Source organism: Chanos chanos, chromosome 10 (genome assembly GCF_902362185.1).
Source record: "Chanos chanos chromosome 10, fChaCha1.1, whole genome shotgun sequence".
NCBI lineage: Eukaryota > Metazoa > Chordata > Actinopteri > Gonorynchiformes > Chanidae > Chanos > Chanos chanos.
In genome coordinates, this window is record NC_044504.1 from 33,544,021 (window position 1) to 33,562,379 (window position 18,359).

At 41.5% G+C, this 18,359-nt stretch overlaps 3 protein-coding genes across 6 annotated transcripts; 1 reads left to right on the forward strand and 2 right to left on the reverse strand.

Moving 5' to 3' along the window:
* Nucleotides 1-318: 318 nt before the first annotated feature.
* eef1akmt1 (EEF1A lysine methyltransferase 1) lies at nt 319-2,185 on the forward strand. 2 transcript variants are annotated; one of them, XM_030787112.1, is made up of 5 exons: nt 319-350; nt 630-784; nt 1,025-1,107; nt 1,378-1,676; nt 1,971-2,185. In XM_030787112.1, exons 2-5 carry the CDS (start codon nt 644-646, stop codon nt 2,099-2,101), a joined length of 654 nt encoding a protein of 217 aa, XP_030642972.1. In that variant the 5' UTR covers nt 319-350; nt 630-643; the 3' UTR covers nt 2,102-2,185. The 2 variants fall into 2 exon arrangements, with proteins under 2 accessions (XP_030642972.1, XP_030642971.1); XM_030787111.1 differs by having other exon boundaries at nt 336-391.
* Nucleotides 2,186-2,736: 551 nt separating this feature from the next.
* Nucleotides 2,737-3,624, reverse strand: il17d (interleukin 17d). The gene is made up of 2 exons (XM_030787595.1): nt 3,314-3,624; nt 2,737-3,055 (listed from the first exon to the last, which is right to left on the reverse strand). The coding sequence occupies exons 1-2, from the start codon at nt 3,622-3,624 to the stop codon at nt 2,737-2,739; spliced, it is 630 nt and encodes a 209-aa protein (XP_030643455.1).
* An 870-nt stretch (nt 3,625-4,494) lies between these two features.
* Nucleotides 4,495-16,571, reverse strand: ift88 (intraflagellar transport 88 homolog). Of its 3 annotated transcripts, XM_030786171.1 has the most exons (25): nt 16,488-16,571; nt 16,338-16,400; nt 15,506-15,565; nt 15,067-15,120; nt 14,840-14,903; nt 14,277-14,346; nt 14,017-14,107; nt 13,708-13,812; nt 13,506-13,608; nt 13,284-13,398; nt 12,795-13,026; nt 12,572-12,642; nt 12,192-12,278; nt 11,986-12,085; nt 11,351-11,437; nt 11,003-11,189; nt 10,628-10,736; nt 10,073-10,223; nt 9,689-9,804; nt 9,496-9,548; nt 9,312-9,377; nt 9,077-9,183; nt 8,209-8,269; nt 5,258-5,371; nt 4,495-4,613 (listed from the first exon to the last, which is right to left on the reverse strand). In XM_030786171.1, the coding sequence occupies exons 1-25, from the start codon at nt 16,569-16,571 to the stop codon at nt 4,495-4,497; spliced, it is 2,469 nt and encodes an 822-aa protein (XP_030642031.1). The 3 variants fall into 3 exon arrangements, with proteins under 3 accessions (XP_030642031.1, XP_030642032.1, XP_030642033.1); XM_030786172.1 differs by lacking the exon at nt 15,506-15,565; XM_030786173.1 differs by lacking the exon at nt 5,258-5,371.
* Nucleotides 16,572-18,359: the final 1,788 nt, after the last annotated feature.

An 18,359-nucleotide genomic window follows, 5' to 3' on the forward strand; every position in this document is an offset into this window, starting at 1 on the left:
GTTATTTTGGAATGCCTGAAATGTAATGAAATGTAAAAGTGTACATAAAGTTATTATATAAAATGACCTGAGTTGTGTTTCTTCCTTTTGCTTTGGTTTTTCCCTTTGCAGATGCTTTGCGGTAAGCATTAGTATTTTGTTAGGGGATGTAACATTGATTCTCAGGTTGTAATATCCAGCGGCTTTTCAATCATATGTTCATATCACCATCAACATCTTGGATTGCGCTAAGTATGTATTTGGTACGTTTAGAAAAAAAGTTCGGCTCTTACTGTCCCTTACGAGCTGCCGTAAGCCTGTAAACACGTGCACTGTTGGAGTGGCGATAAATATGTCGGCGAAGCGTTGAGGTACGTTACTGAACGTTGTTTCATCTTTTAATTTATTGGAGGTAAGTTTCTGCGCATTGATTTGTGTTTCATGCATTTGAAGAAAAATCACGCCGGGGATTTAAATGACTAGAGGATTAACAGACTTGTACTAGCAACTTTACAAACAAACTATGCGTAACTTGGCAAGAAAAGGTTTAACTAATGAAATTCACTAATGAAGTATTTGGAGACAGTGAGTTCGTTTCATTTTATAGACATTGTTCGTTGAAGGTGGCATTACTGGTATTTTTCTGTCAGTCGTATACAGCATTATGGGTGACAGTGACGATGATACACCTCAGCTTTCGGCTGCTACGCTAGCCGCGCTGCAAGAGTTCTATGCGGAGAGAGACGGACTGGTAAATGAAACAGCGGCTAACAAATACTCAGTTGGAGCTATCGAAGAGGACTGGGTACGTATGGAAATACATGTATAGTAACATTGTCTAGCTGGCCATGAGTGCTTTAAATGAATGTGATATGTATGGAGGGAACGGACAAAATCAGTTTATTTTTGAGGTTTAAACATGAATATAAAAATCACCAATCGAGTCGAACGTGCACTAAATGCGTCGCGAGTCTGAGCTCCTCTAACGGATTCCTCCCTGAGAAAAGGGTGATTCTTGCCATGAAAGGTTTTTTCTTTTGGGCAGCGCATGAGCCAGTTTTGGTACAGTGAGGAGACGGCTACACGGCTAGCACAAGAAGTCATACAACAAGCAGGAAAAAGTGGCAGGTGAGTGCGTTATTCTCCTTTTTTATTTTTTTTTTTCTTACTGTGTGCCATAATACCTGTACATTTTGTACTTAATGATGCCAGACACTACTCAGTCTCTCTCTCTCTCTATGTATATATACTTTATATAAGCACCTAGACTAACTGTCAGAGCGTGTGATGAAAGATCAACAATTAACCAAGGCGCATTTTCAACTCATGGCCTTCATGCTCTACACTACCATATTTTCCTCCATCATAGATTGTTTTTTTTTTATCCTTGCTCTGCAGAATAGCATGTTTAAGTGCGCCCTCTGTATACCAGAGAATAAAACAGCTGCAGACTGCGAAGTTCGAAGGGTCAGAGGGTGTGTCAGCTATGGTGCTGGAGTTTGATCGTCGCTTTTCTGCATATGGCGAAGAGTTCATTTTCTACGACTATAACAACCCCTTGTGCCTGCCTGAGGAGGTTGGACCACAGAGCTTTGACATAGTCATTGCTGACCCTCCGTATCTATCTGAGGAATGTCTGAGTAAAGTCGCTATCACTGTGAAATACCTCACCAAAAACAAGATTCTGCTCTGTACAGGTGAGTGCTGCTGGTTCCGCCCTCGCCTTTTTCTTTTTTTTTCTTTTTTCAAGTCTTTTTGTAGTAAAGTTTCATTTGTCAGTGACCTCATTCTGTGTTTGTTTATGCGTGACTTGAAATTAATTGAATCTGGGGCACAGTCACATTAACTTTCATCATTCAGTGACGTCTATTATAGGTTAAACACTGCTTCCTGGGATTTGATTTTAGGGTTAAGATTTTTGAGATAACAGAAACTGGGTAAAGTTTTATGTTCCTTGGATATGCTTTGATGTTACTTAATTTCTTTCTAAGGTGCCATCATGGAGGAACATGCAAAGAAACTCATGGGTCTGAAGATATGCAGTTACATCCCAAAACACAACAATAACCTGGCCAATGAGTTCCGCTGTTACGTTAACTACGACTCTCAACTCCTCTCGTGAGACATCGTCGCGATCTGTTTTTAGTGACCAGTCATGTCTGTCTGCATCTCTTCTCTGAAAGCTATAGCTTGGCACAATATGTATATCTTTAATGGTGTTCTTAAAAGCAACCATTAATAAAACGTTTGTTCGGTACTTCAGTGTCCACTTGTAATTAGGAAAACCTAATTATTTTTTAATGTGTGTACAATAAAAAAAAAAGGCAAAAACAGAACACCGTGTCATCGTCCCCAAGAAGATAAGGATGCTTTTTAGATTTTGTCAAGATTTTCTGGCACTGTGCTTGTTTGACTGTGGCAGGTGAGTGACTGTTGGTAATGAAATCATGACTGACTGTTCTGAAAGGGTCATTGCCTATCAGAATGGCTGTAGGCAATAGGAACCTTCCTTGAACCACAGATTGGTTTTTTGTCATGTTAAGTCATGTTTTTCCTGTCACTTGTAGTCCTTTCATCAAGTGGTACCATGCTTCAATAGTCATCAGTCGTTATGTCTTCAATCGCTTGGTGAAACGAGGGAGATGATAACGTAAAATTGAGCCCAATTATAGATGGTGAAGATCACAGTCAAACAAGATCAAAAATATCCTCAGCCAATCCCCTCCAAACTTTAAAAAAAAAAAAAGGGAAAAAAAGTTATTTTTGGCCATGCTTTTCTTTTGTGCCAGATTTGGGCCTAGCCCGGTTCGTGCTCTGGCTCCTGATCTGTGCATTCTTATCCTTCTCAAGGAGTGGCACACATGTGCACCCCACTGGTACGGACACGTAGCTCTCGATATAGGAGTGACGGCCACCGACGCAGGTACCTGTGCGGCGCATAATAACCGTGGGGATATAGACCGGGGTGCTTCGATATTGGTCACTCTCTTCCCCGTTTGGTCCAGTCAGGCATCCCTTACACAGGCAGTACGCCTCTGGGATGAACCGGGGGTACCTCGCAGGATCATGGGAGATTCTAAATGGAGTAAAGTAAGACAGGAGTAGGCTACAATCCACTGAAGGAATAGGTTGGCTATTAGAACAAAAGAATACGATCACGGGACCAAACCAGAACAGTCTTCGGTCATGATGAAGTTGTTCCGGAGTAATATAGGTTCTGTGATAAAACAATTGCGTTTAACCTGAGAGAAGTTAGCGTGTTTGACTACAGAATAACAGCCTGCAAGCTACTTTAACTGTTCTGTTAGGACAGTTAGATGGAAATACTGCCTACCTGTATGCCCATGGTGAAAGGCTGAGAAAATTCACGGGAGTGCGGGACTTTCTGTCAGAGGCCAGGCGCCCTGCGGAGGGGCACGTCAGATTTTGTCGCTCAAGCGGTGCAAGTTGTAGCGTATGGTGGAATGCACTGAGGACCCCGACCGAAAGCCGTCCGAACATTTGCTCCAGTATCTCCTCTGGTAAATCGAGACACGGTCGAGTCCGTGCCAATCTCCTGGACACCCTTGCTCCCTTTGCACCCGACGCGTTCCCGGTCCACAGCAACAGCATCAGCAGGAATGGAGAAACAGTTCGGATAAGCATTTTGGCAATTCAGAAACAAAAATCTGATCTTAGCTGACGGTTTTACCGACTTTTTTTTTTTTTCAAAAGAACCAGCGAACCAGTAAAATACACAGCATCTGCATTAGTCGAATTCGCTTGTGTGCCTCTCAGCGCTATGTCCGACCCACATAGATTGCTGATTCCCAGCTGTTGCGTAAAAGCTCTTAGCTTCTTGGCTGTCCGTTAGAGTGCGCTCGGGTCATTTAGTTTCTTGTCATGGATTGAATTTCATCAAGCCGTTAAAGGGATAAACAAGCCAAAGAAAAAAGAAAAAAAAAAAAACATTCATCAATTGCACTTACCGACAATCCTTATCCATTGTCCCATATCTCTTTTCTGGGCTAAACTGAGAGTGACTGGACATGTGAAAGAAATCCACTTATCTGAAGGAAGCATGCTGTGACGTGCAAAAACTAGCTTTAGTTTTTATGTTTAGTTTTAATGTAGTTTTATGTTCCGTAGCACATTTTCACACGCTTCCACGACGCACAAAGTAAATGGTTAAAACTCATTATAGTGTGCCAATTTAGGACACACACCAAATAACAGGCAAAGAACACATATAACTGACCAAATTACTCTGCAAAATATTTATTCTCAAAATGTAGGGGGTTTTTTCAGTTTAGAAACAATACAGAGCAAACTGCCTTATAAATACTTTTAAAATACCTAAAGCATTGTTTACTGGATGCAAGATTTGACATGAACAGCTTAAATAAATGTGATTATAGTGTTACAGTTTCACTCAGTGGTTTCAAATATTTAACAACACGAAGCGATAAAGATAACAGTATCGTAAAACAGTTGGTGCATTAAAGTACTGCTCAAAGTAAACAGAACAGCGACCCATTACGGTAGTAGGTCATTCATATATTCTTCATCTGCAAATTCATCTTCTTCAGTATGTTTCTTTGCTGCAGTCTTTGGTCTCTCCAGCTGAGGTCCCAAAGGATCCACATAGGAAGCATCTGAGGAGATACACACAAATGCATGATGGGCTGTATATGCTCAACCTCACACCTTAGTACAAGTCTTGGATAAAGGACAACTGCTAATTCCTAATGAGGTATATTCGATTCAGTTAGAGCATGGTTATTTTGGAGATGACACTAGATCCTGTCAAGTACAAAGATGTGGAAACTTTGCAAACACATGGTAACAGTTCGCCGGTCTTTAAAATCTTGTGAGAGGGTAATAAGGAATGTCTCATGCTCCGGTGAGGATTTAAACCGTGACAGGGAGACGGCCAAAGGGGCATATACTCGGGAGAACAAACAAAAACTGTCACAGACAGGCCTCTCTCACGCAAAGGTAATCCGCCCGGCGTAGCTGTAGTTTATGGGGCCCTGAAGTAGAAATGTCATTTACAGACCAAGTCAAAGAGAGTGGAGGAGATGGGGGAAGGAGTTAAGGAGTTAAAGGGGAAAGAGAGGAAAAGCACTGCCTTCCGATGGGGCTGCCAGAGGGAGGAAGAGAGGTGTGGAACGCACCAGAGGGACTGACAGCCTTTCAAAGCGACGACGCGAGTAAGAGACTAGAGCAGGAAAGCTGACAGAGCCTAATTTTTTTTTTTCCCCCCTGAGGAAGAGAAAGGAGATTTGTGAAAGTTCACCTATATCCCGCTGAGGACTTGCTTCGTAAGGTTCGCTGGACCCCGGCAGCGCCCTCAGCTTGATGCCCTGTCGCTCGCCCTTGGCGCTGGTTCCGTGGCTGCTCTGTCCGCTGTCTGAGAAATGATATAAAAGAGAACTATAGCCACACACTCAACCACTGTGAAATAACAGCTTTCCAATGGAACTCTTTTCCAGGATTACAATAAGCAGGACACATACTGTATACTACTAGGACAAGAATTTTTTAAATGTTCAATCAGAAGCACAGAAATGAAATCCACCAATGAAAAATACATCAAATATGCCTATTTCCTAATATTAATTAAAAAAGCTGTCGACAACTCTCGAGTTCAGCTTTGGTTTTGTTCGAACCACATTTAGGAAACACACTGCTGCCTTATATAACATAACTGTAATGAGACCAGTCCCACGCAGTCCCGACTGTTTAAGGAATGTTCATGCATCCAGGCCCTATTAGTCATCCAGCTGTGTTTTGCATCTTGGCCGCGTTCTAATGTGATGACACAACCAGATCACTGCCAGACACAGATGTGAGGCAAATGCTACATATGGCAACGGGGATACCATGGAAACCGGTCGTGAGACCAGCAATGACAGAATATGGAAAGCAAGGAGGAAAATCCATAACCCATTCTGATCCTACAAATGGTCTTGAAAGCCTTAGACAAGTAGTGTCCTTTGGAGACAGATTCAATCCCAACCAAGGATATTCATGCTCTAGGCACCGTTATGTACTGCCACAGACGAGAAAACACATTCTTAGGTAGAACAATGATATTTTTTTTTTTGTCTCTCATGAATGACAGTTTGGTAATTTAAGTCTACAGGGAAAGACCCTGGTCATGGTTTCTTGTGGGAAAGTTGCGCCACTGTGAGGAGTTTACTCTGTCTGTCCAGTCCAAGACGAGGAACTGGGGCCAATCATTTTTCATCAGTTTTATTTACAATCCTTTCTGTGCAAACATTTTCCAGCAGTGGGTAAAAGCGGTAATCTCTGGCAAACACACGCCATGACCATTTTTCAGAGAACTCTCAAAAATACACACCATGACCATTTTTCAGGGAACTCTCAAAAATAAGTGTGCTCAGGTCTATTCACATTTTGTTTGTATTTCAAATGTCTATCATTTATTTATTGTGTCATTTCACTTACATAGTAATGTGAAGGACATTTTATGCTTTCATGGGGGAAAAAAAAAATCACTCAGGCATAACAGGAACTGAAGTATGTTATACTGGTGTGTATATATAAAACACATCTCATTTTAGTGGACTGTTTTGCTGTTGTAAAAGTTCACCACATGTCATTTAGGTTTAGTTCGTGCATGCTGGTGAAAGATTCGCTCGCTTTATGAAAGGTTTGCGAAAGGGACTCCAGCTTTGCACTGAAGCGTATACTTCCACGTTTAAATGCAAAACTTTACAAAGACTAAGAGACTGCAGACAAACTCTAAGAAAGCCAAAGGAGAGCAGGGAGTCAGTGACAGCAATAAAAGGGTGGGTGGTTCAGGAGACTGCTTACAAATAACATTATTAACTGTGAATACAGGAGGGTTCACTGAGATGTTCTATGGTTCTTTTATGGACACACTCGCAGTTGTTCGTATTTACTGGCGTCAGTTAGAATTAATTACATGTTTCTCCTCAGTCCCTACCATGGCAACACATTAAAACTGATCATAGGGTTTATATGTAGATCTACAGTCTTCTGTTATTTATTAAATCTAGAATCCACCGTTTTGCCCTTTCAACCATGATGAGCACTTGTGTTGAGCACTAGTATTGGGAGTTTCTCAACACTACACCACTCTATTCTGCTGTACTCTAACCTGTGGAGGGGGAGATAGCGTACCATTGAGTCTTTTAAAAGGAGGAGTGCTGATCAGGTCTGGGCTGTTCCCTGACAGGTGAACAGCCACGAAGAGCAGAGAGTGAAGAGCAGAAAGAAGAAGTACGACAAGTGAAAGAGAATAAGAAAGAGAGAGACCTCTTAGTGCACATGTCAACTAATCACAGAACCCAAACACATAGAAAAGGAAGAAGAGATTACGAGATACAAGGAAAGAGAAACATGCAATAATTATGAAGCATCGAATTGTCATCAGAGGCAGTATAGTATGGGTAGGAGTTGTTGCAAATGTATGTGTGAGAAACATGAAGAAGGATTCCGGAGGGCTCACCTGGTTTAATATCCACATCTGAGATTCCATAGAGGAGACATAAGTTATACAGTTAATTACAAAGGGCTTGGGAACATCGTCCACTATTACTAAACCAGACCTGTAATACACATCATGTTTTCATTATATCTATGACATTATCTATGAGGATTACAGGCTATTTTTTTTAGTCGTGGCTTGGGTGGTCACTGCATCTCTATGTTTTTTTCTCACTTGTATGTTGAAAAATGCTCTTGTGACCCATGCCTGTGAGAAGCGCTATACAAATAAATTTTACTTGCTTACTTACTTACACTATTTCTGCTCTTCCAGATAACTGTTTGTAAGCACCTGATAATGTTTGATGTTGAGCTGTTTGTTTGTGCTCATTGAACTGAACTGAACTAGTAGCATAGCCATAGCATAGATAACTCATCGAAACGTGACACACTGTCGCGAAACCAAACTCTACTACGGAATCTCTCCAAACGCCTCTCTGAATGCCATGTGAGAGATCGTACCGTTGGCTCTTTTAGGGGGAGTGCTGACAGGGTTCGGGCTGCTCGCTGATGGGCATGGAGAAGAGGGAAAAGATAAACAGCCTGTGAGTCAACAAGACAGGTCAAAAGTGAGAGACTTGGCATGCTTAAGAGGCAGGGGAGGGTGCCGTGGAGGTTAAGAGGCAGTCGAGGGTGCTGCGGAGGTTTAGAGATGAACTGGTGAGAATAAACACAGGATACATCCGTGGATAACTGTAGACGGTTACTCACCGCTGCCGGCACTGCCTTCTCTACGGGTACGAGCACTGCTCTCCCTCCCCGATTTCACTCTCTGTGAAACGAGAGAAAGAGAGAGAGAGCAAGAGAGAGAGAGAGAGAGAGAGAGAGAGAGATTGAGGCTTTTTTTTAGTGTTAGTAATTGTACATTGACTGGGGAGAGTGCCATGGAATCCCACAATAACTATCAGTTTGACAGTCAGTAACTGTCAAACTCTGCTCTGACCTTTAACCTTTAATGTTGGGCACAACCCTTAAATATGTCACCCGGAGTTCAATAATCATCTGCTCCAGACACGAGATATGCTCACGGAGATGACCGTGTGCTATACCAATGACTATGCATCCAAATATACGACAGGCAAATTCTCGGATTTTTTTTTACCGTTTGGATGTTGCTATGGGGGAAAAGATGAAACTTCCAGGAAACAAACACCAATGACTGCTACTAAGCTGTGTCAGACAGTTAAACTGATGGATCATGAGAGAGATCAGGGAGAGAGAAAGAGAAAATGACAGTGAGCATAATTCACGTAATTACTTCCTGAGCCAAGAATTTTTCCAACCTGATTTAATGGCAACTGTTTCTCATTCACATACCTGTTAAATCTTTCAGCCTCATCCACCCACTCATAGTCTAACTCACTCCGTGTCTCTCTCTCTCTCTCTGTCTGTGCTGCTCTCTGTCAGTCTATGTGTCTCTCCTTCGCTGTTTCTCACACCATCTTCTTATTCACTCCTTCTCTATATCTCTCTCAAACAACAGTGAATTCTCAGAGTAAAACATGACATGCAACTGCTCCTTCGCTCTCTCTCTCTCTCTCTCTCTCTCACACACACACACACACACACACACACACACCTGCTCTCTGATTTCTTTCATCTTCTCCACTTTCTTGAGTTTGGTGGCATAGTCCTGTGCGTCCTTTAAGCCCATGTCCGTGCTGAGTCTGACCAGGAAACGCAGGCCTGAAAGAGCATGCATACATGAACCATACAAAACTCATCTAAACACTGGCACTTCACGCAGAACTAACTAACTGAATACAGACAGTCAAGCGCAAATGACTTAAAAGATAGAAAAATGGGTACACTACATTCCACATTTTCTGGGAATCTGCGATGAGTTTCCTTGTAGGTCTCAAGGGCTTTCTGATAATTTCCTGAAGGTGAGAAGGTCAGTATTATCACTTAGTACTCAGACAAAAGAGCTTGTAATTTATATTTTAATTTCATATCTTTACAATGATCTCAATTCAAGAAAATGTACAGGTTTCATACCACTTCTCCTGTAGCAGCTAGCAACCATAAGATGCCACTTCACCTGTGTAGGCCTGTCAATCAAACACAGTCAATAAAACAAACAGCCCAGAGTAAAGAAAATCCCAGTAAATACTGACCAATGAGAGTCCAAACATCAACACTGACTGTCAGTCAACCACCAATCACAAATCACAAAAAGCAAATCACTTACTGAATGAGTGTAGCTCTCTCAAAGTACTTAATTGCCTTCTCACAGAACTCGGTGTCAATGTAGTAGGCTGCCAACCACTCGATAACTTCAATGTTTGAAGGGAAATATCTGTAAGACTGAAACATAACACTTATCAACAAAGACTCACATCAGCATGTCCTTTCTTTCTCCTTTTATTGTGTTGTGGCGACAAATTCATACTTATCATCATAAAAATAATTTCATGATATAGATTCAATCATGAACCACACAAGATCGAGATGACTCCAGACATATCCATTGGTAATGTACAACTTTCTTTCACTTGAAATCAGTCTCGGCTCTTTTGAGGCAGATGTCGACAGAACAGAATGTATCCAATAGCAGAGAGATGAAGGCTCTTACCTCGGAGTAGTACTGGAAGGCCTGAGACTTGTCGCCCTCATTGTCGTACAGTTCTCCCAGTTTGGCCAGTATGTGCGGGTCAGTGGGTGTGATACTGATCAGCTGCATCAGCCACTCAGTAGCCTGATGAGGATCCTCCAGCATCTCATATCTACGCCCAGGTAAAGGCAGATACACCCACCTACATCAGACACCACCTTCACCAGCCCAGGGATGGGCTAATAATCACCTCCCTACACCTGTCACCTCATCTCCCTCCCTCCACCACTTACAGCAGCCCAAGGAAGAGCACAATGCATGGCATACAGGTCTGGACAAAATGACTCGTGTTTGGATATATTGTTGTGTGATTACACACACTGCTTTAGAATTAACATTTCTGATCTGTTCACAAGGAAAATCTAAACACTTTGTGACGCCTTATATCAGACCTGAAATTAAAAAAAGAAAAAGAAGCTAGGCCATAACAGGAAGCAAACAACATGTGTGGCGTTCAGCAATTGTTGCTGTTATTGTTGTTGTTGCTGTTGTTATTTTCACTGGTGGAAAGGATACAGGTTGGCGATTTGGTACATGACCTGAGAACTGTTTCTGAGGATGGCGTGTAGTTTGAGGAAACAGTCCAGGGCGTCCTCCAGTCGTCCCAGTCTCTTATAGGCCAGCCCTGCGTACAGACAGACACACGTCTGAGTGGTTTTATCACAAAACAACTCCGCAGGACATAAACACCACATTCAGTTAAAAACAGAAATTAGCTACAAATCTGCCACCCTCAAGAACAAAAACAAAAGATCTATTTAAAACCAAAAACTAGCCATTCAACTCGTTATCCGTCATCATCTGTTTTTCAACTGTTTTAATATCAGATTATAATCTATGACCTTTCTGCGACCCTTTGTCCTCAGTGCACATGTGTAAAACTGCTCTGACCTAAGTTGTACAGGCCTTCAGTGCACGACGAGTCATTCCTCAAAGCTTCCTTGTAAAACTCAGCCGCTTTCACGTAGTCTTCCCGCACAAATATGACGTTGCCCTTGTTGACGAGGGCTGCGGGATTGTAGTGGTCGGCGTTCATGGCCAAATTAGCGTAGTGGTCGGCCTGGTCGTGGTCCTTCTCCTGGACAGAGAGACAAGTGTGTCAGAGAAATACACACACTTCCTGTACACTGAGCCTGTCAAACCGAAGCAGCGTTTAATTCGTGTCTCCAGTGGCTTTTATAAAGTATAAATTGAATTTAGAAAGGCACTGATGTCTGACATCATGCCAAAACAGCTCACCAAAAAATAGAGAAAGGAAAGGTTGGTGGCAGCAGCGCTTTTCACCCGGCTGTCTTTCTTCTCAAAGGTCTTCAGCGTCTCTGCTGCCTGTGAGGGCAGAGTTGATACGGTTAATAAATCAGTGCATTCTAAGGCTAGTCAGTTCTACATGAAATGGGATGTGCGCTGTAGATGGTCTAACCATATGTGAAATGTTTGTAAACTTAGGAATCCCCCAAACCTGATGTCAACAGCTGTGTACCAAACACAAAACACTAAAACGCTAAAATACAAGTACTGAGCCAAGAGCAGACTACTCTGTCTGTTTCACACAGAGTCTAGTCTATTCATACATTTACACATACACACCCACACACACACACACAAACAGCACACATACCTCGACCTCAAGAGCCATGCAGACGGAAACAGAGGAGAAAGAAATGGAGGGGCAGTTGAACATGTATAAAAAGCTTAAAAACTAACAGACAGATGGAGGAGGAAGTCACGTCAACAAACTAAAATTACGAATACACGACGGGCAACGCATTCCACTTCGACAATCCTGTGTGAAGGTGAAAGTTCCTGACGAAACATGTCCAGTGCAACACACACTCCTAACCCCCAAACTGTGTGTGGGGAGGGGCCTGTCTCACCTGGTTGAAGTCCCTTTGTCTCAGGTAGGTGATGGCTTTACTCAGCTCTAAATCGTTAGCCAGCTCTACGTACACCGAGCTCTTCACCATGTCCACACACCTGCGGGAAGATTTCAATGTACCAATTTTCCCAACTATTTTCATTTTAGTGAAAAAAAAAAAAAAAAAACAACAGCTCTATAAGACGCCTTCGTAAGGTTACCTACCAGTCAAACCCAACGGCAAACGAGGACTCGATGACTGGTGCAATAAGCTTTGCTGCTGTCATTATGAACTTCTCTGCCAAAGCTTTTCTGTAGCAAAGGGCATACGACAGTGAGGAACAGTATTATATGAGTATTCACATAAACTATATGAAATGACATCAGACTATTTCACAAACATCTGAAGAACAGCTTCCCTTTTATACATATATATAAAAAAGGCCTGTCCTCTGTTCTACTGCTATTCTAAATAGTAATTATGGATGTTTGAGCATGTTTCACATCTCCGTCATATTAGCCCTCACTATATCTGGATGACTGAGTCTACTGTAGGTTGGTTTTCCAGGCACTAGCCCAAATGGAGAGTAAACCCAAAAGAATACCTCTCCCTCTCCATCTGATGAAGCTGATCGTTTTTAATGGCTTCAATCACCATGTTGGTATGAGGATCATCCTAAAATCAAAGACAGCATCAGGTTAATCCATTTAAGACCTCATACGCATCCGAAACACTTAAAAAGGACCAAAGGAAACGACATATCACATTGTATCTACAGATTAAAGGCCTCTGAGAGGGCGGTTGACGCCTGTCAGCTGCGAGCGTACATTTGCTGGGATGTACTTGTCCTCTTCGTCAATGCCAAGCGGCACAGAGATGAGTTTCTGGAAAGATCTCTTCATCCTCTCACGATCCCCAATGGCGTAGTAGCAGAGGATCAGGTTAAAACCGGTTTTCAGGTTGGGGCTCTCACTCATGATGTGCTCAAAGGAGGTGATGGCATCTGAGTACTGGCCCATGCGAATGAACGCCACGCCGATATTCTGCATTATTTTGATCCTGACCAATTAAAACACAATACAAAAAAAAAAACAATAAAAAAAATTTGAAACAAAAGAATAAATAAATAAACTAAATTATGTAAATCCTGCATATCGTACAACGTTCATCAAAATGTGCTTCTCTGTGACGGTAGTGTCACATCATGTGCCTGCCAATTTAGTTCAGATATAATATAATATACAATATCGTGTTGCACTGCCCAGCTAAATTCATATTTGAACTGATTCATAAGCAAAACACAGCAGTCAACTTACCTCATTTCTTTGTGAACATTTGAGATCTGGTCCAAAGCCATGCGGTAAAACTTAATTGCCTTCGCGTAGTTCTTTTGTTTGAAGTAGATGTTAGCCATGTTTACTTTCAACCTCCCTGTATAACAGACAGACTCAGAGTAATTATAATGACAACAGAGGGAACAGTTACCATATCTAAAATTAAGAATATATACTAAATAAATAATAAATAAAAATCATCACCTGCATTAGTGAACATCTTGTTCTTCACAATGACCTGGTATGTGTTCAGGGCCTCTGGGTACATGCCGTTGTTATCATACTGGTTCGCTAAATTAAACAGAACCTGAACAAGAGCACAGTAAACCATAAAATGTCAATCAGCAGCAGGATGTGTACAGTACGATCTGAATGAATGTGGGCCGATGTTGATCAGTGAGCTCACAGAGTAGCTCAGGTCCAGATTGATGGCGTCTGCCGTGCCCGTCTGCTCTCTCTGTCTCACCAGCGCCCTCTCTTTCCTACCAGCCTCTTTGGCTTTGTCTAGAGCCTGAAAGGAGCAGTACACACAAAAATCAGACTGAACTTAACTGCACAGGTGCCGTCCTACGTCAAATGCTAGATCTACGGTACATAAGGAGATTCCATTCCCTCTGAAAACGCCCTGCCCCAAGTCATATAAAGGGACACGGTATCTTTAAGCCTGAAATAGAGCTTTGTGTGATCTGATGACAGAGGGTTGGCTTTGACTCACTAGCTGCAGGTCCCCTCTGCTGTGGGCCAGACAGCTCTCCTCTATCAGGTCATTCACCTTCTTCTCCATGATCTTGATCTTCTCCTCCGGACTGAGAAAGAGCCCAGATCAGGGACATCATTAAAGCAAAAACATTTCACCATTCTCACAGTTAAAACCAGGGACAGCTTTTGAACAAGCTTTTTATGTGACCGAGATACTTGGACATAAACGTAAACTACCACACACTGAATATGAAGCATTACATAAAAGGAACATACGTGTCTTCATTTTTTGCCTCTAGCGGTGGGGCTGGTCCTTTAGATTGACCCAAAGGATCAAATGTTGAACCTACAACAAGTAAACACCACGGCAGCTTTGTATGTTTAGGCTTCCACATAACAGCCTAAATACAGACATACTGCACATCTTGGCTGAGCTGGGTTATTTTCTGGCTTAAGAAATCAGAAATACATGCCTATTTTCCATGTGCACTCTGCCACCTACTGTATGGAGGACCAAATTTATCCTGTTCTAGTCAAGTGAAAATATGTGAAAAAGTATGTATATTGTATGAATGTATATTCTATTTTATTATATATTGTATGTGTGTATTCACATAAGTATTTATCATTTCTTTTTCAATTTCTTTCTTTCTCTTTCTTGTTTTTAATCTTCTATATATCCATATGTCTGTCTAGAATATATTTAACATAAAAATAATTGATCAGAACTGTGATAAACCATTACGCATGATATACATAACACATTATTAAACATTTAAAGGCTCTGGGAAAACTTTGTGTGCATGTTTATGTCTGAATTTTCTCTTTAGTGAACGCACCTCTGGCCACAGCTGAGGAGTAACCAGCAGCTCGCACTGCGGTCATGGGACGAGCTGCCCCATCCTACAAAGTGTACATGTTTGTGAGGTTAAACACACACATACACACATACACACACACACACACAAACACTCCCATCAAATGATTGGTGATTACACATCACTTACTTTCCACATCATAACACCAATCAACTAATGGGGACTAAAAAATCAGGCTGATGACTCACTTGCACTGCACCAGTCATAGGTCTGCCCATCGATGAACTCAAAGGAACACGAGACTGTATATTCACAGGGACAGAGCGAAAACAAAATAGAACCTCAGACAACCACACTGATACCACTGGTCAGATTTAATGATGTAGTCTGAATTTATTACAGGAATGCGAAAAGGAATATTTTTGAAGCTGGTTCGCAAAATAATTGAAATAGTTTAAGACTGGAATTGTCTTCAGGAACGGTCACATTACTGAGTGTGAGTCTTACACAATTTTTCCTCATAATTTTATGAGTCTGGTACTCCGCCTCCACCTACTCTCTTTTTGAGTTTTAGGAACAGACAACATGCTACTACATGACATTTCCCTCTCATTTAACTCATTTCTCTCTCTAATGGACCAACAGAAGCGCTGCTTGTGAACTTTAGGGTCTAACGCTATAACTCACACCAAAAGAGGTCCCAAGAGCGCGTCCTCCAACAGCAGTACCCGGGAACTTAGCAGTCATCTGGGGGGGAAAAAAGTAATTCACTTAGTACAATGAAACTTCATTACTCATAATGCACCTTTGAGTTTTTCTTTCCCATTGTTTTGTTTCAAGCCCACCTGTGTTGCATGGAGTGCTAAATGACCAACTGTGTAAAAAGTGATCTGCGGTATATAGAAACAGGGGAGACAGCATAGAGCAAGGACAGGCATACTGTTAGGTGCCATGGCAGCTATTAGCATGGGGTTGATTCTGGTTTGAAACTGCCCCATTAAGTTTAAATGAGTGTCTTTCTTATCTCTAATCATTTAAGTGAACAGATCATTATATCATTTGTATGTTTTGCGGTGAAGGTCCTTTACTAGGATTGCTGTGCTATGAATTCACAAGTGTTTAATACTGCATGCACTGCAGAGTAAATTTATGTATCTGCTGTGCTTAGGATGTCTCATATATTGGTATCCGTATTCAGAAATGGTTTTTAGCTCAACTGAATACTACCTTAGCAGTTCTGCATCTCAGATGAACCATCATTGAGGTTGCTGTAGTCCTCCTTCCCGTCTTATTTTTGACATACTTACATGCAAGTTAATTGCAATAAAAATAATATATTGCCTACCTACAACCATTATCACTTTTGTTCTTGATTACCATTGCCCAAATCATTGCTTATCTACCCAGGCAAAGCACTTGACTTTGTCTGCGGTCATCTGTCCTTTAAGTGCTATTCCTGTCTACTCTAATCTTGTCTCACAGAGCGGTGACTGTTTGTTACTGAATGTTGTTAACTTACAGGGGGGCGTCTTCCGTGACTAGTCCTGACCGCCTGCTGGAAGCCTGCATCATTGTCCAACTCCTAGATAAAACAGTTTGGAAGTTACCATCGTTACTGAGTTCTCATTACATGCATGTATTATGCGCACTTGATACAGATACAACATACCTCTGCATCAAATGTCGGGTTGTAGTCATTGTAACCTGAATACAGGTCATCTTCATCCTCAGCTGCTAAATGCACGTGTTCCATGTTGTCAAATATACGTGCCCCCGCGTGTGCAATCGCCTGACAATGAAGAGAGAGGAAAGAGAGAGGAAAGTGATTTGCTTAAATAAATAAATACGTAAGAACATGTATACATACATACATAACTGGGGCTGATTTTTTTATGACGTCGATTATCTGAATAGTGACTTGAGAAGCTAAGCAGTCAGTTATTTGCGTTACAAGTTAACCTGACAGTTTTAACAATTTATCAATCAAAACTTCGAGCTGTGCGGGCTGTTCAGTTATTCCCAGATAAACCAATACGTTACCAATGAAATTTTACGAGGGCTGACTAACGACGGCGACGAAGGGAGCTACGCCAAACAGTTTAGTTCAGTTTGACTGAACAGATAAACTACTAGGTTAGCTAATTTAGCAAACCAGGCAAAATGGTCGCTGTTTGAGTGAATCACGTTTTTAAATTAAGGAAACTGTCTTTCGCTAAGTGTAGCACGTGGTGCATGAGGTTACCTGTGAAAATATCTCAGTTTCCTCGATGCATTGGTGGTCGTTCAGGCTCAGACTACTGTTAGCAAATCAACTTTTCTCAAGATCTATGCTTGCTATTGGCACCAGAAAAGCCCAAACATGAAAGATGGCAATGTAGGCGGGTTTCGAGCAAATGAAGACGTGGTTGGTTTAATGTGCGGTCAGTCTCTACTTTCAAGCAATGCAATTGGATAAGTGCTGAGAATACCGTTGCTAAGATACTGTGGGGATGAACGTTGACGCTTTTGGCTCAAATAACGGAGATAACACTGGGTGGACTATATGAATGAGCCACTCATTTGAATTATACTATGCTGAAGGCAAACATGCACTCGTTAGACCAAGAAGAATTCATCGAGTTACGTTAAGTTATAGCTGTATTTCGTATTACATTTTATAAATCATTAATACGGTTTGAAATTAACGTGGTTTTATTCTTATCAGCTATCTTATAGTTTGGTTCATTTAGGGCACCGTAGCCATTCCTACGTCCCGCCTACTGCGTGTGATCAGAGGGGACTTTAAATCTATTTGCATGCAGCTATATCACAGTTATTTTGTTTGACTAGAGGTAAAGATGAGTTTTTCAGAAGGGAAGATAGTAACAGTTGTCGGAAGGTGAGCATAGTTTGCCTTTTTGCACAGTGATCAAATGTCAGATAAGAAACCGTCATGAGACCTCTGGCGTTTCATACCCTTGCACTTACTCTTGCAAGCTGACAGCTTGTCATCTCGTTCGCCAACGCTGGGACAACTGTTAAGTTGTAAATAGTCAGTTGAGTCTGGAAATTGAAGGCTGGATAAGTGTATTTTACTAGGTATTGCTTAGAGCTTGCAAATATTTGTCTTTGGATTGGTGGTTATCCAAATAGTATATTGTCGTATACTATGAACGTATAGAACGTCTGGCAAATTTGTTTCAGATATAAAATCCTTTATTTAGAAAACACCATTTGCATGACTGAATTGCTTTCACGGTTATTGTAGGAAATATACCTATCATGTTATATTATGCTGACAGTAACAGCGCATTGTAAGACCATTATAAAACAACTTAATCTCAGATGTGGACTGATGTTGGTTTTCAGGATTGGAACTGCCACTGCTAGTGCTCCTAACAGAGCTTTCTCAAAGCTGCTTACTTATACCGCTACTGATATCATTTGTGCTCACACAGATGTACGTTGTATAAATAGGCAATTATGATAAACCTCCCGCTTCTGCAAACAACAGTTGTCTGTTGTGAGGCTGTTTTCTTTAAAAAGTGCTTCACACATTTTT